Source organism: Lepisma saccharinum, chromosome 8, assembly GCF_977018435.1.
Source record: "Lepisma saccharinum chromosome 8, izLepSacc3.1, whole genome shotgun sequence".
Taxonomy (NCBI): Eukaryota; Metazoa; Arthropoda; class Insecta; order Zygentoma; family Lepismatidae; genus Lepisma; species Lepisma saccharinum.
Window position 1 is genome coordinate 81,061,763 of NC_139236.1, and position 14,582 is coordinate 81,076,344.

The 14,582-nt window shown below is 36.3% G+C and overlaps 1 protein-coding gene across 2 annotated transcripts in view; it reads right to left on the reverse strand.

Moving 5' to 3' along the window:
• The window catches only part of LOC145991584 (uncharacterized), a 52,104-nt gene that overhangs the window by 885 nt on the left and 36,637 nt on the right, over positions 1-14,582 (reverse strand). Inside the window, exons 18-24 of one of the 2 annotated variants that reach the window (XM_083127634.1) lie at positions 7,244-7,300; positions 5,725-5,748; positions 5,165-5,206; positions 4,576-4,608; positions 3,208-3,279; positions 1,833-1,910; positions 117-152 (exon numbers count right to left, since the gene is read on the reverse strand). In XM_083127634.1, coding sequence (XP_082983760.1) covers positions 117-152; positions 1,833-1,910; positions 3,208-3,279; positions 4,576-4,608; positions 5,165-5,206; positions 5,725-5,748; positions 7,244-7,300 — 342 coding nt within the window. Of the gene's footprint in view, positions 1-116; positions 153-1,832; positions 1,911-3,207; positions 3,280-4,575; positions 4,612-5,164; positions 5,207-5,724; positions 5,749-7,243; positions 7,301-14,582 lie in introns of both variants that reach the window. The other variant, XM_083127633.1, reaches the window with a different exon arrangement.

The following is a 14,582-nucleotide window of genomic DNA, read 5'->3' on the forward strand; positions in this document are numbered from 1 at the left end:
GCGAGATACTTGCAAGACAACTTGTAAGTACTTGAGTTTGTAAATTTTATGTGGAATAATTAATAGATTGTTCAAGATTTACAACTTTATACATTTCCACTTGTAATTTCTCTCACCTTCTTCTGGCTGTGTCACCATAGGATGATTGGAACCTGTCAAATTATAAGCATAGATTGCTGTTATTATATCCTGTGTGAATGCTTCACCTTGATCATTTTGTTTGATTGCTTTGCAATCATATTATAATAAGACAATTGAAATGAACATTAGCTAATATTGCGTCATGTAATAAATAATAGTGACATAAAATTACTTATAACTTTGAATTGCAGCATTTGAGTTTCCACTGACATCACAATACTCTATATGTTTCTTAACGTTCGTTTTTTGAGGACATTTACAAAGGAACACTCATAACACGACGATATCGTGACTCGACCACTCAACGCATTGGGCCACGCATATGTGTGCGTGTATGTAAATATTTGTATTTGTTAATATACAGTGTGTACAAATAAGAATGTCCTAGTTTTAAATTGTTATATCTTCTTGTAGAATACGTGAACAGTGTTCATTCAGTGTTCATTCGTGACTTGAATGTTTGAAATTTTGTTGGTGTTCATTAGTTCTCCGTTTTCCAGGTTGGCGGCGTTGGCGTAGCAAAGGAATAGAATAGGCGAGATGGCGAGCCCCGAGCAGAAGTCCTTCTGTTTTCTGAACTTTGCGAAATGTGAATCAGTGGTATCTGTGCAGCGTGCTTTCCGTGCGAAGTTCCATGTTGAAGCTCCACTTGCGAAGAACATAAGACGTTGGTATAAGCAATTTGAAACGAATACGAACAGCTGTAACCTCAATCACTACAGACATGTTTGTTAGAGTGTGGGAAGAACTGTCTTATCGTTTGGATGTGTGTCGGGTAACAAAAGGGTCACACATTGAACATTTCAGAACCAAAAAAAATGTGAGTGTTACTCTTTCGTTTAATATATATATATATCATTGTTGTACGCCAAATATGGATGAAATAACAGAGGTTCAAAACTAGGACATTCGTTTTTTGTACACCCGGTATGTTTCCAAATAATTTGACTATTATTACATATATTCATGTACTACTTTGGAAGTTTTATCTGTGTTTTCAAAGAGTTGCATTCTCGCTTCTCGAGGTTTTTCCTTAGTCTTACTCGTTTTGCCTGCAAAAATGATAAATATGCAATGGAGTTATGACATAGATTTTTTAAAACTGTCTCGAAGCTTTCCAAGCGTCGTACAAGAACTGGCATGTTCAGATTGTTGACAAGGAGCTGTTGAAAACTCATTCACTCCTATCACAATACAACCGTACAATCTTCAGCAATTTTAAACATTACTAACATAATGATGAAAGAGTGTTGGACTTAGTTAATTCTTGGTAGAAGTAATGCCACACGTTTCTCTTGCACGATGAAGTATACGTCTTAAGTTATAGTCAGTTGAGTTCAAAAAAGACTTTCATCCCTAACCTCTTCAGAACTCCTGCTCGATAACCCTAAAGAATCTCTTGACATCAGTCCATGAAGATGTAAGTCACATTACGTCAGAACTTTTTCCAGAACTCACCTGCTCGATAACCCTAAATACTGTTCAATTCAGGCACTGAAGATGAGAGTAACGTTAGCTCTTGGAAGCTCGGAATGTTATTCAGAAATCAATTGGTCAACAACGTCACAGAATACCTTCATTCTTGGTCACCAGGAAAGGTTGAGGACATATTTCTACTACATACATAGCCTAAGGTTTGTTTCTTTCATATTGCAAGAACTTTTAGATGAAAGCGTTAAGTAAATCTTTACCCAAAGCCTCTTGAATTCCTTCTGTGCTTCTTTTTACTTTATCTCCAGACTTGCCTTCCTCCTCCTCTGATTTTCCATCTGAAATAAACATAAGAATGATGCAACTAATACTTAATAATATACCTCCTATTTTCGCCGTAAAAGTTATGATTTTATTTTTATCTGCAAGATGGTGCGCTGACAGTGTAATTAAAAATTCACTGCCAGTAAAATTTTTGTAACAGGAGAAAGATATGTTTCATTACATCTATGTGCAAATGTTTTGATGTTCATATTGTGGTATTTATTTCTATATTTGCAGTGTTAAAAACTTCAACGTTTGCTTGTATTTGTACATACATGTATAAATGTGTATAGATTAGTTTTACTTTCGTGTTCTTTCGGAGAATATAATACAGAGCTAATTCAATGCTTGTTAACTTTTGTCTTTTGTGGGTTAATGTATTGGAATATAATCATTATAAGAGCTGTGGTTGTGAATAGAGAAGATTTAATGCTTATTCCATATGCGTAACCTCAAAAAATGTTTTGCAATATGTTACGTAAATGGCATTTTTGCACTCAACTTTTATAACACCATTAAGCCTTGTTTCCATGATTATGAAAAACTAAGTATGCTGACCAAGGCAGTAATTTATTTTATTAAAAACATAAACTAAACGTGACGTTTCAACCTTCTAGCAAGGTCTTAATCAGACTCTCTATCAAGTATCTGATGAAGACCTTGCTAGAAGGTTGAAACGTTACGTTTAGTTTATGTTTTTAATAAAATAAATTACTGCCTTGGTCAGCATACTTAGTTTTTCAACTTTTATCAGAATTTGTAGTCACAAAGACTTCTGGGTTGATAGTCAGTGGGATCATTAAATCGTAGAAATGTCTGTGACTGTATAATAAATGATTATTTGGTTATTCCAGACCCACCCTGCTCCATTTTATTGGTTTTAAAAGGTAGAGATGGCTTATATCCAATACTGACAAGAATATGAACGTCATATACGGTCAGGAGGGAAATACCGTTTTTACGATTACATTGAGAAAGTACGCTGAAATTCCTACAAATTCGCATACAACCTACATGGGATAAACAACCTTGGATTGTATATTGGCTCTTCATTTTTAGAATTATCTTGTCTGCCAAAAAAGAATTTAACTATTTTATGACGACAGAAATTTTCTTCTGTCTGCACAACTACAATACACACTAGCTTCTTCAACATGCATTAATGTGCACTTTAAAGCTTTACTAAAGTGTGCAAATAGAAATTAATATGTTTGTGTAAAGCGTAGCCTTGAAGTTTTATGAAGCAAAATAAATGTTTATGGATACAAAATTTAGCTTTCTATTAGTAACATATGAATTTTAAAATGTCACCTTCTAGCTTTTCCTTATCTTTATCGATGCTTCGACCATTTCGTCTGCCTGGCCATCCCATAAACCGTCGACCTATGAAAGAACCAATAGAATCTTCTTAGAAACTAGAAGAGATAAACTTTCATTACTCTACAGAAAAACATTGGAAATATATAGCATGTTCTACTTCCAATCTCTATTCGTGACAGTAAGAAAATCATGTTTATTTGATTTTCTACACAAAATACTTATTTCCAAATTTCATTAAAATGAATTGGAAATTCATATTCTCTGATAAATTGTGTACTTGTAAATAATCGCTTACTAGAAATACAGCAGTTTGTTTGCTTGGGAGGATGGTTTTCTATATTGCACGCTTATAACTACTCTACGGATTTTTCTTAATTATTTCATTAATCTGTGTTATCAAAACGTGTATATTTACACTTTCAATAATAAGATTAATGTGTTATTTAATACTGTATTTAATTCATAAGAAATCATTGTAATTGCAAATTTTACTGTAAATTGTAACAGTGCATGTATACTATATCTGCAAGGACAGGCCAGGACAAAATTCCTCATATTATTTTTTACTGTAATTATGAGCCTGTGATATATAAATAGTTATATCCAAGCCAAACGTTCAGCTTTCAATATTATCATTTTTTTTTTTTTTTTTTTTTGCAGCAGGCTGACTATTCACCGGAAATTCCTTGAATTCCGGGAATTGTGCGTGAATTCTGCTTGAAAATTTTTCTCCGTAGACGTGAAATATTGCAACTTTCTAATATCCCAATTCCATTGAATTTTATTTATTCATGTCCTGAGACAAGTTTTTCACAGTTTACATTTTATTTTTATTAAGGAAGGAAAAGAAAGCTGCGTGGAAAATAAAACACAATTCTCTCAATCCGTTTGCTTTGTTAGTGTCTTTTGCGGAACAATCTATCTGATGGATGGAAGATTATTGTAAGATAAAATATCTTGAAGTTGATTAGATAAATTTGAAATTCTTAAAGAATTAACAATTTTTCGCAGATTACTATTTCCCGTAACACCTTAAATTATATATATGTACCGTTCAATTGTATTGAATTAGAATTTTTGGATTCATTGGAATCGTATAGACCATATATTGTTAATATAAGTATTTGTGTCTGGGTGGTGAGAGACGGTAAAACCTTAGTTTGAATTTATAGAAAACACCTGCTTGTGCCCTTCAATTTTTGTAAAGTTTGCCTTGAAAACCGTGAATATTATACTTGAATTTTATTATGGTCCTAGAGTAGCCACCCTGTGGAGGTTTGAACCACCTTTTCTATCACGTCGTCATACGTGTAAATAAACAAAACATTTTATAATATCATCAGTGTTTACGTTTAATACCTGTTTGCTTTGAAGGACTACCTGATGGTCTGGCTGCTGAAAAAAATAGAAGATTATTTATTTTAATATTGAGACACTTCGCTGTATAAAGGAAATCTAAGCATGACATAGGAAGCAAATTATTCCATTGTTTAACAGACCCAATGTAATTTTCTTCAACAATTCTAGTTATTCTATGCTTAAAACATAATTTTGCTTCACCTGGAGATAAGTTTTAATTAATTACTTTTGGGCTTTGTTGTCCAGTTCTTCTCTGAATAACCCTGTATATTTTTGTGTCTATGATAGCCAAGAAAAGTTAAAAATCTTTGTATTTCTAGGATTTACATCTTCGTACTCGTCAAGTGGCATCATGACCTCATCTTTTAATCAAGGATTCCCGGGTTCGATACCCGGTGGAGGCGCATAGTGGTTCGGACCCCACTATAAACTGTAGGTCAAGTCCCGATTAACCTTATGTGCATAAAGTGAGCTCAAAAGCAAAGTCAACAGGAATACGTTCAGTGAAATCACTGCTACTTGGTTCGTCTCCAGCTCAGGAACCTTGGAATATATGCGCATTGCACTGTACTGCTACATTAATACTCACCTGAATTGATATATCCTGCTCTACTAGCACTTCTCATGCCCACTGTAATAGAGAAGATACGAATTCTGCATTGCACATTTGTTAATGAAAATAGTGTTAATTTTTTTTTTTTTTAAATAATTTTCATTCAATAGTAGAATTAAGTTTCAAATTGTCATTTTATTTATATTATTTACAAATCAATCAAATACAAAATTTGATGTTGGTTCCTTAACGTCGCTCTTATTTTCGTACAGTGAAAAGAATAAGTAGGCCTACACATAAAACTTAGAAAATGTAACATAATAAGTTTAAGTCGTGAAAATCATGGACAGACGTGAAATAAACAAATACATACAAATTAATGAAGAGAGCTAAATACATTTGAGTGTAATCTGAACATTTTGTTAAAAATTTCAAACTATAGATAAGTACCTATGGAGATAAAAATGAAATTTATTTGTATAAGAGCCCACACGCATTTGTATTACAATTTATATAAATTCAAAATGTAGGCCTAATGAATTTAGAAATATCTGCTTTCACTATAGTAGAACTAATATAATTATAATATGGCTTACTTGTGTCCACTGGCACTCCAATTACTGTGTAAAAGAGCATAATATATATTAATAATTCTTTTTATCTTAAGTACACAGTGTAAATTATTCTTGGTAGCGTCGACGCCTTGTAATCAAGGGGTCCCGGGTTCGATACGCGGTGGAGGCATATAGTGGTTCGGATTCCATTTTAAACTGTATAGTAGGTCCATTCCAGATTAGCCTTACTGTGCACAAAGTGGACTTAAAACACCAACTCAAAACAAAAGAGAAACTCAATTATTCTTATATGAAATGCCAACTTTTGATAATTGTGATAAAATATGCATTGTACGAACTCTCCCTGAGTTCTCTTCAATTGCCTTAATATTGTCACTACATGACTTGCAACTTAATAGTTCATTCATTGGATCTAATTAGATCAAACATGTTATGTGGTTTAAATGTTTTGAGAATTCCAACTATGTGATGAAAGCATGTAGTAAAAGTTTAATCAATTCTACGTGAATTATAAAGTGAACATACCTATTTCTTTGTAAATATCACACATGTATTCCCCGTACCAACCTCGGCGAGTGTGCTTTCCAAATTTTTGTGACAATAGATTTAAAGTCTTTCCGCTTGAAAGGATCTTCATCTAAGGCAGCAAAACCGGTGCACGGACCTCCTAGTGAGAATCGCCATTCGCAAGAAGTTCTGTAATAATCCGCTAAGAGGCGCTAAGAGCACCACTCGCATTTTTGCTTCCACTTCATCTACCAAACAGAACAAGAGATGGCACTGCTAAATTTCAACAGCCGTCAAGCCTGACTTCACAGGAACCATTGCCCTGAAGCGATGGATTGCGAGAAAACCTTCCACCTGCGAAGCCTCGGTTCTGCCTCAGTGCTTCGGCATTGAAAACTGACCGCGAAGGTGTGACTTTTACTAGCGGTTAGGAAACAATAGAATGATGTACATCCATGTAAAGAATAGATTCTGGAAAATATCTTGACTATTATACTCATTCCTAACAGATAAGAGATTACTGAAGAAACAACGTTATAGAAAAGAGTACTTTTTCAAGGAACACTAAAGCAATTTACCACAGATACCTATATTTATTTATGTGTGCTTTAACGGATTTCACTCAAATGCAAAACCACATCCAGAGGTATCTAACAGCAATGAAAATTTCAGGTCTCAAAATTCCCGTCTTTTGATTTACCTGAATTGCTCTCTCTCGAATTGTTATAATCGGTGGGCGTCTTCTATAGCGTAGTAGCTAACGTTGCTGTGTTGTAATCACAGAGTGCAGGGTTCAGTTCCACATGGTGTACATTGCATACTAGTTCGAATCCCAGTTCAAACTGTATATCCACCTCCGATTAGCCTATTTGAGCATAAAGTGAACTTTAAACGAACTTTAACATAATTGATAATGAACTTTCTTGACACCCCTAGCTTTATTTGAAGTTTTATTTAAGTTTATCAATCATGTATACCAAACTCATTACTTCTTTATTTTCTAAAAAGGATCTTAATTTCAAACGTGACGTACTTCCTTCTCCTTCCGGTTTCCACTGGGTAGCTCCCCTTGATGAAGCATCCCCTTCATCTGATCAGAAAAAAATAGAATAACATTTATTTAGTCATTTAATAATTATTTATTTCTAACATGTTTCAGCAGTGATAGATCTGAGGAAAAATGTAGTGGAGAAGTGGTAAAATGTTTTGTAAAAGTGTCTATCGTACGATCCTAGTTGGACACATCCCGACCATGGGCGTCGCCAGAAATTTTTGCAGGGGGGGGGGGGTTGGGCAAATGATAAAAGTTGAATAATAGATAAATAATAAGTATTATTACCACGTTTATAAATGTTATTATACAATATTAAATAATATAAACTGACAATAATATTTTTTTTCGAAATAATAATTATTATTATTATTATATAAACGGGGAGACTTGATCCACCAATCGAGTGAATACCAGCACAACTATTTTTCATTATTTCTTTTGCATTTTATGCAGTTAGTATCTGAAAGCATTTTGATATTAACCTTTGCACGTCTTGTTCAAGAAGAGGCTTTAAATTTTAGGGGGATTTACTTTTTATAGTGTGTTGCGTGACCTCTCGCCTACAACTGTAATTATTAGAATTTTGAAAAGTGTGAAATCATTTGTTCTTTGGATGGAATGGTAGAATATAACCTTGTTCCTGCATTTTTCACTCAATCTTTTGGATCCAATGCATTTTTACTTTGATTATTCTGTTCGAATACTAACTATACTGCTTTTCCGGATTCTCTGGAGTAGCGACGCGCAGAGGGGAAAGCTTGTGGGCGGGGCCAGACTAGGTGGGGAAGGGTGCGGGATGAAAGCAACGAAGTGCTGCGCGGTGTAATGGCCGTAAAGCAAAACGCTTTCTGCTGCCAATTTCTTATTTTATTCTTAACAATGGCCAGTGTATGGTTTTACACAAAGAACAAATATTATTGCACGTTTATTTGTCTTTTGATGATGCTACGAAGAACAGAAAAAATTAAAACAAATTTAACAAATAACCACAAACTATGAAACATCATGTATCAAAATGTGTTTTAAACAAGTCTGAAAAACATGTTACAAACACTTTGTTTTAAACATTTGTAAAAAAAACAAAGCCATGTGTTTTAAACTTTTCAAACAAGTTGTTCTCGAACACATTCAACACTATGAGGCGCTCTCCTGAATGCAGAGTTCCCCTAGACTTGCGAGCTGACATGTTTACTACGGAACTACTGGACCGCGAATGACCCCCCTCCTGTGGATGCCCCTCCCCTCCGCGCATTCATTGGACGAGGCGCACACCTTTCAACATGCGCACAGAACGCGTTCGCGTTCTCTTACTCCAGAGAATCCGGGAAAGGAATATAAATGTACTATTTTTCTGTTCTTGACAATAAGAGTAACAAACTTTCGGCTTTCTTGTATCTTTAAATGAACAATTTCAATTTCCAGGGGGGTCCACCGACCCGTGTGAACCCCTTCCCCTGACGCCCATGATCGCTACACACTTGCTTGTGTGCGTAATGCTAATGCGTTTTGTAGAGAATTAACCATATACCTACCTGCATACGTACATATGTATGTGTGTGTGTGTGTGTGTGTGAATTCTCTCTCTCTCTCTCTCTCCCCCCTCTCTCACACACACACACGCGCGCACGCGCTATTTAGGTGTTCGTGAGTACGCGTCTGCTTGTGTATGGCTATATCTATGCTGTGCATACATGCTCATTATTGAAATACAAATGTGTATACGACAGTGTAAGCTTTCCTGTAAATGGAGACATATTCTCTGTTGGAGGCAAATCAATATTTCAATATGTATATATATAGACACACACACACACACTTATACAGGGTAATCGGTAATTCAACCTATTTCTGGAAAGGGGTAATACTAGAGCACATTTACAACAAATTTGACCCTATGCACCGTGGGTCGGAAATCAATGGGTTTCGAGTTATTGCAGTTTCTAGATTTTCGTGACATATTCCGACTTGCGACCAAAAAACTACTAATTGTGAAAAAACTACTACACCCTGGACATTTAATCGATACGTTGCTAACAGCTGACGAATGAGTGACTAGTGGGGAAAAAATTCATGCCTAAAATTCTCATACTCACAGAAAGAAACAGTCATAGGTGCACACGTCATGAAGAAATTTGGAAATTATCGTTTAAATCGAAGAGGATTATTTAAAAAAATTGGTAACACACTTAGCGTAAAAATTACGGAAAAGACATCCTCGTTTCATAAGCTCTCCAAAAAGATACAAATGTTGTGAACTGGCACAAGGGTTGGGGAAAAAATTTGAATAAATAGCGGAGAAGGCGCGTTGTAGACCTCTTTGTAAAGTGAAAATAAGTTGTCGGTTGTGAGAAATAAAGGAACGAAAATGAATGAAGTATTAATGTTATTTGCCATTCTCATGATTCCAGGTTGTCGGAATGAACTGTTACAAAAACTACAAATCCTGTTAAAATTGCCTCTCCCCGGTTACGTATGCAAACACGCAGCCTGCGGCGTACTTCAGACACAGTTACTCGCGTTGACACTCTGTCCCTTATGTCTCAATTCTCTCTCTCAGCTCTTCTTGGGAATCCACTGGTGTACTGTAGACTAACTCTTTCATGTGGCCCCAAATGTAAAAGTCGCATGCTATTGAGGAGGGAGATCCTGTCAGAAGGATGATTTTTTGTCGTTCTTTACTACATACCGACACTGAAGACCCCCATCACCTGACAAGAATTCTGTGGACGGACGAATCCAAATTCGACCGCGATGGTATTACTAATTTTCATAATGCGCATTTTTGTGCCCCTAAGGGTCATAATCCAAGAAAATCTAAAGGAAATGCTCACCAGAGAAAATTCTCACTAAATGTGTGGATGCGAATCATCCTCAATCATGTGATCGGGCCATTCTTTCTGCCACAAAACCTAAACGGCATTACCTACGAAAACTTCCTAAGGGAAGAATTGACGATGCTGCTGGTGAATGTGCCGCTCGCTACAAGATGGGGTATGATTTACCGACATGATGGCTGCCCAGCCCACTATATCCGGGGTGTGCGACAGTGGCTGGACGACAATTATCCCATGCAATGGATTGGTCGAAGCGGCCGAAACCCTGGCCGGCGAGGAGTCCGGATTTGACGCCATGCGACTTTTGCATTTGGGGTCACATGAAAGAGTTAGTCTACAGTACACCAGTGGATTCCCAAGTAGATTTGAGAGAGAAAATTGAGACATAAGAGACAGTGTCAACGCGAGTGACTGTGTCTGAAGTATGCCGCAGGCTGCGTGCTGGAATACGTAACCGGGGAGGCAATTTTAATAGGATTTGTAGTTTTTGTAACAGTTAATTCTGACAACCTGGAATCATGTGAATAGAAAATAACATTATTATTTCACTAATTTTCGATCCTTTATTTCTCACAACCGACAACTTCATTTCATTTTACGGGGTGTAAGGGGTGATTTTCCACGTAGTACACCCAACTGTCAACCTCACTTCCACGTTAGTACACCCTGGGCTGCGTTTTGCAGACGAACGAGGCTCTGGCGACTGGCACTCTGGCCAGTATAATTTTGTGTGTGTTGTCCTGTTTTTTTGTCCTTGTGTGTGCTGAGGGCCCTTTACAGCATCAGCTTTTAACGGAAGTCAGAACATTTTAAGTTTTTAAGATTTTACTTATTCAACGTTAGAGTTGTTCTTTGTAAAGATAAGGGGCTGGACCCCGTATAATGTGACGGGTGCAAAATAGCCTAAGTGCTGACGCACCCAAAATTTTAACATCAAATCAAATCAAATCAAATCTTTTCATTTTACAAAGAGGTCTACAAACGCGCCTTCTCCGATTTTTATTCAATTTTTTTCCCCAACCGGTGTGCCAGTTCACAACATTTGTATCTTTTTTGAGAGCTTATGAAACGAGGAAGTTTTTCCGTAATTTTTACGCTAAGTGTGTTACCAATTTTTTTAAATAATCCTCTTCGATTTAAACGATAATTTCCAAATTTCTTCATGACGTGTGCACCTATGACTGTTTCTTTCTGTGGGTATGGGAATTGTGCGCATGATTTTTTTCCCACTAGTCACTCATTCGTCAGCTGTTAGCAACGTATCGATTAAGTGTCCAGGGTGTAGAAGTTTTTTCACAATTAGTAGTTTTTTGGTCGCAAGTCGGAATATGTCACGAAACTCTACAAACTGCAATAACTCGAAACCCATTGATTTCTAACCCCCGGTGCATAGGGTCAAATTTGTTCCAAATGTGCTCTAGTATTACCCCTTTCCAGGAATAGGTCGAATTATCAATCACCCTGTATATGGACTGTATCATGTATTTTTTTAGAATTACAATTTTTTTCTGTTAAAATGATTTAAAATAATAACAGTAAATTCAAGACAATAGTTACGACTCTATTAGAAGACAATTTCAATTGCTTGATTATATTAACATGAAGTACCTATAACATTGTAATAAATAGCAATATACGATATTTTTCTATTCATAAGCTGTTATCTTTCCATCATGTACAATGGAATGTAAAGGTTATGATAAACAGAAATGTCATTTTTGACTGTGATATTACAGACTTGAACATGGATTTTTACATTAAAAGGTAAACATAAATTAAGAATGTTTAAAAATTGTCATTAGGGCAAAATGGGCCTGAAAGAGATGAAGAAACATGAAAGTGGTCAAGGTTACATAAAGTTAATCTGCTTAATCTACAGGGTGACTCAAAAATAAAGATCACCAAAAATAGACAAATTACAGATTCTTCTAAGTATGTCCTCCTTCACGCTGAACATGTGTCCTCTAATGTTAACCTAAACTTGAAAAATTGTCGCAATTAATACTTAATAATAATAATAAATAACACATAATCATACCTATGTATACTGATATTATTGTTACGACAAAGAACTTTGCTAATATCTGCACATTCATGGCCTAATAATATCATTAAAAGGCTTTGGTGAGAGAAAATAGTTTACAAAGTCCTTGAGTAAACGTGCTTTCAAAGACAGTTATTGCAAGGATAATATTGAGATGAACATTGTCATAGGTTGCCACGTTTGGATTGAACTTACCCAGGACAAGGACAGATGGCATTTTGTGTCATTGCAGCAATAAATATTTGGATTTAGGAGTGTCCGACGTTTTCCTGGTTGATAACATTGATGTAATACGTGATATTTTCAGCGTAAATAAAAGAACTACTAGAAAAGAGTTCTGGATTACTGCTGGGCAAACATTCACACAAGCACCAAATTGCATGCTGAAAAAGAAAGGGCAAAATACCACTAAGGACTGTTGTCTTGGAAGGAGAAGACAACATGTATGTTTTTCGTGTGCTGTTTATAAGCCCTCGATCACATGTGTATATTTTTTTGATTTGTGGAAGTGTGCGAGTGTAAATAATAAATTTGGCAAAGGTGAGTGGACGTCAAGAGTGACGTCATTGAAGAGCGCTGATTGGTGGACGAGTTGGGGTGCACGTGTAGTTAAATATTTAAATGATTCGTTTGATCTTTATTGGTTTTTGTGCATAACTATTGATAGGTTTTGAACTGATTAGTTGATCATTCCAAAGAAAGTTAATTTAGTTGAAATTTCAAATTACCACTTTCGAGAAGGGAACTTCTCTCTCTCTCTCTCTCTCATGCGAGCTCTCCCACTCAATGTGTATACTTAAGTAAATGTTGAACCCAAAGTATGAAATTAAGTCACTTTTTGGTTTGAATAAATGTATTGATAGAATGAATTATGTTGTCGAATTTTGATTACTGAAAGTTGAGCTACTGTTTGACCGAGCTTTAAGGATCTCTTATGGGCTCAGATTCTGGTAGGAGTTAAGCTCCGAAAGGCGGTTGTATGTTCTAAAATTTCATGACCATGATTTTGTAATATATATTCTGAAAGCAAGACTTAAATTAATATCAACACAGAGTAAATCTCCGGAAATCAGATGAGTGTCGGAAAGATTTAGAGCCTTTAAGATCTACTGTCTCTGCCATTTTGCCTTATTATCCCGAGTAAATTCGGGCAGGTACTATAGAGCATTCCCTGACATTCGCTACGAGACTCGGCGGCAAGCGGTCCGGCGTCAGCGCTTGTCTTTCCCGGTGAACGGGGTCCGCGACAGTCGGTAGAGTCGGTTATTCAAATTACAGTTTTCATATTGTGTACTAACCTTGACTACAGAAGGTGTTGAAAATGATGTCCCTCTGCTACAACACATTCCTGGCATCTCCAAAGGAAATTGGCATTTACACGTGCAAGTTCGTCTACTGTAATTCTCCCGATTTCTCGTACAATACTCTTTTTTAACTCACGGATGGTGTGCGGATTGTCTTTGCATACTTTATTTTTTAGATTTCCCCATTTTTCGTTCGAAGTTTATTATAGTGGTCCTATGTGGAACGGGAACACCAGGAAATTTCGTTGCAAAACGTCGTCGCACTTCACAACTTCTCTTTCCGAAGTAACACTCGACAAGATAAATCCTTTGTTGAAATGTAAACTTTTGTGGTGCCATATTAAGCCACAATCTTCAACACACGACACAACACAACGTCCGAGGGAGGATTGTACTGGCGTCAGTCTGCAACGTCAACAGAAAGAGAAAGAGAGCGAAGGCAGGGAGAGCGAAAAAAAACAGACTGTAGCGGCGGACCCGTTCACCGGGAGAGACAAGCGCTGATGCCGGGCCGCTTGCCGTCGAGTCTCGTAGCGAATATCAGGGAATGCTCTGTAGGTGCACTTTTTATATTATTCGGAGTATAATCGATCCAAAATACTTTCTCTCGTTCATTTTTTTTATTCCGTGCAAACTCGTGAGAGGCGCTCTGCCGCGAAGTACAGTAAATGACCACTTAGATGCAGCATCTTAGATTGATTCTTGGAATATGTAGCAGACCGAGAGATGCGAGAAGCAAGAAGATTGGTAGTGACTCACGTTACTACTGCTCAGATTGCAATGTCCCCTTCTGTGTAAATCCATGCTTCAGAGTTCACCAAACTGTGCTGTGCCTATTTAATATCTAATAATATCGGAATCACAACTGCAATTTGTAGATTTTAAGAACATACCTACGACATGTAAAGGCAGTGTATTATGTTTACGGTTATTATGATCATAAAAATGTATAATAATGAAGAAATCAACAAAGACAGCGGTTAGTTGATTCAATTGTTAAGCTTTATGGCCCTTATTGCCTTCCGTTATTATTTAGTTATTTCTTGAAAATGTAATATACTCTACATTTGCAATAGACATATCGGATGTCCCAGAAGTCTTTCCCTGATTACAAACTTTATTCATATCCGCTATAT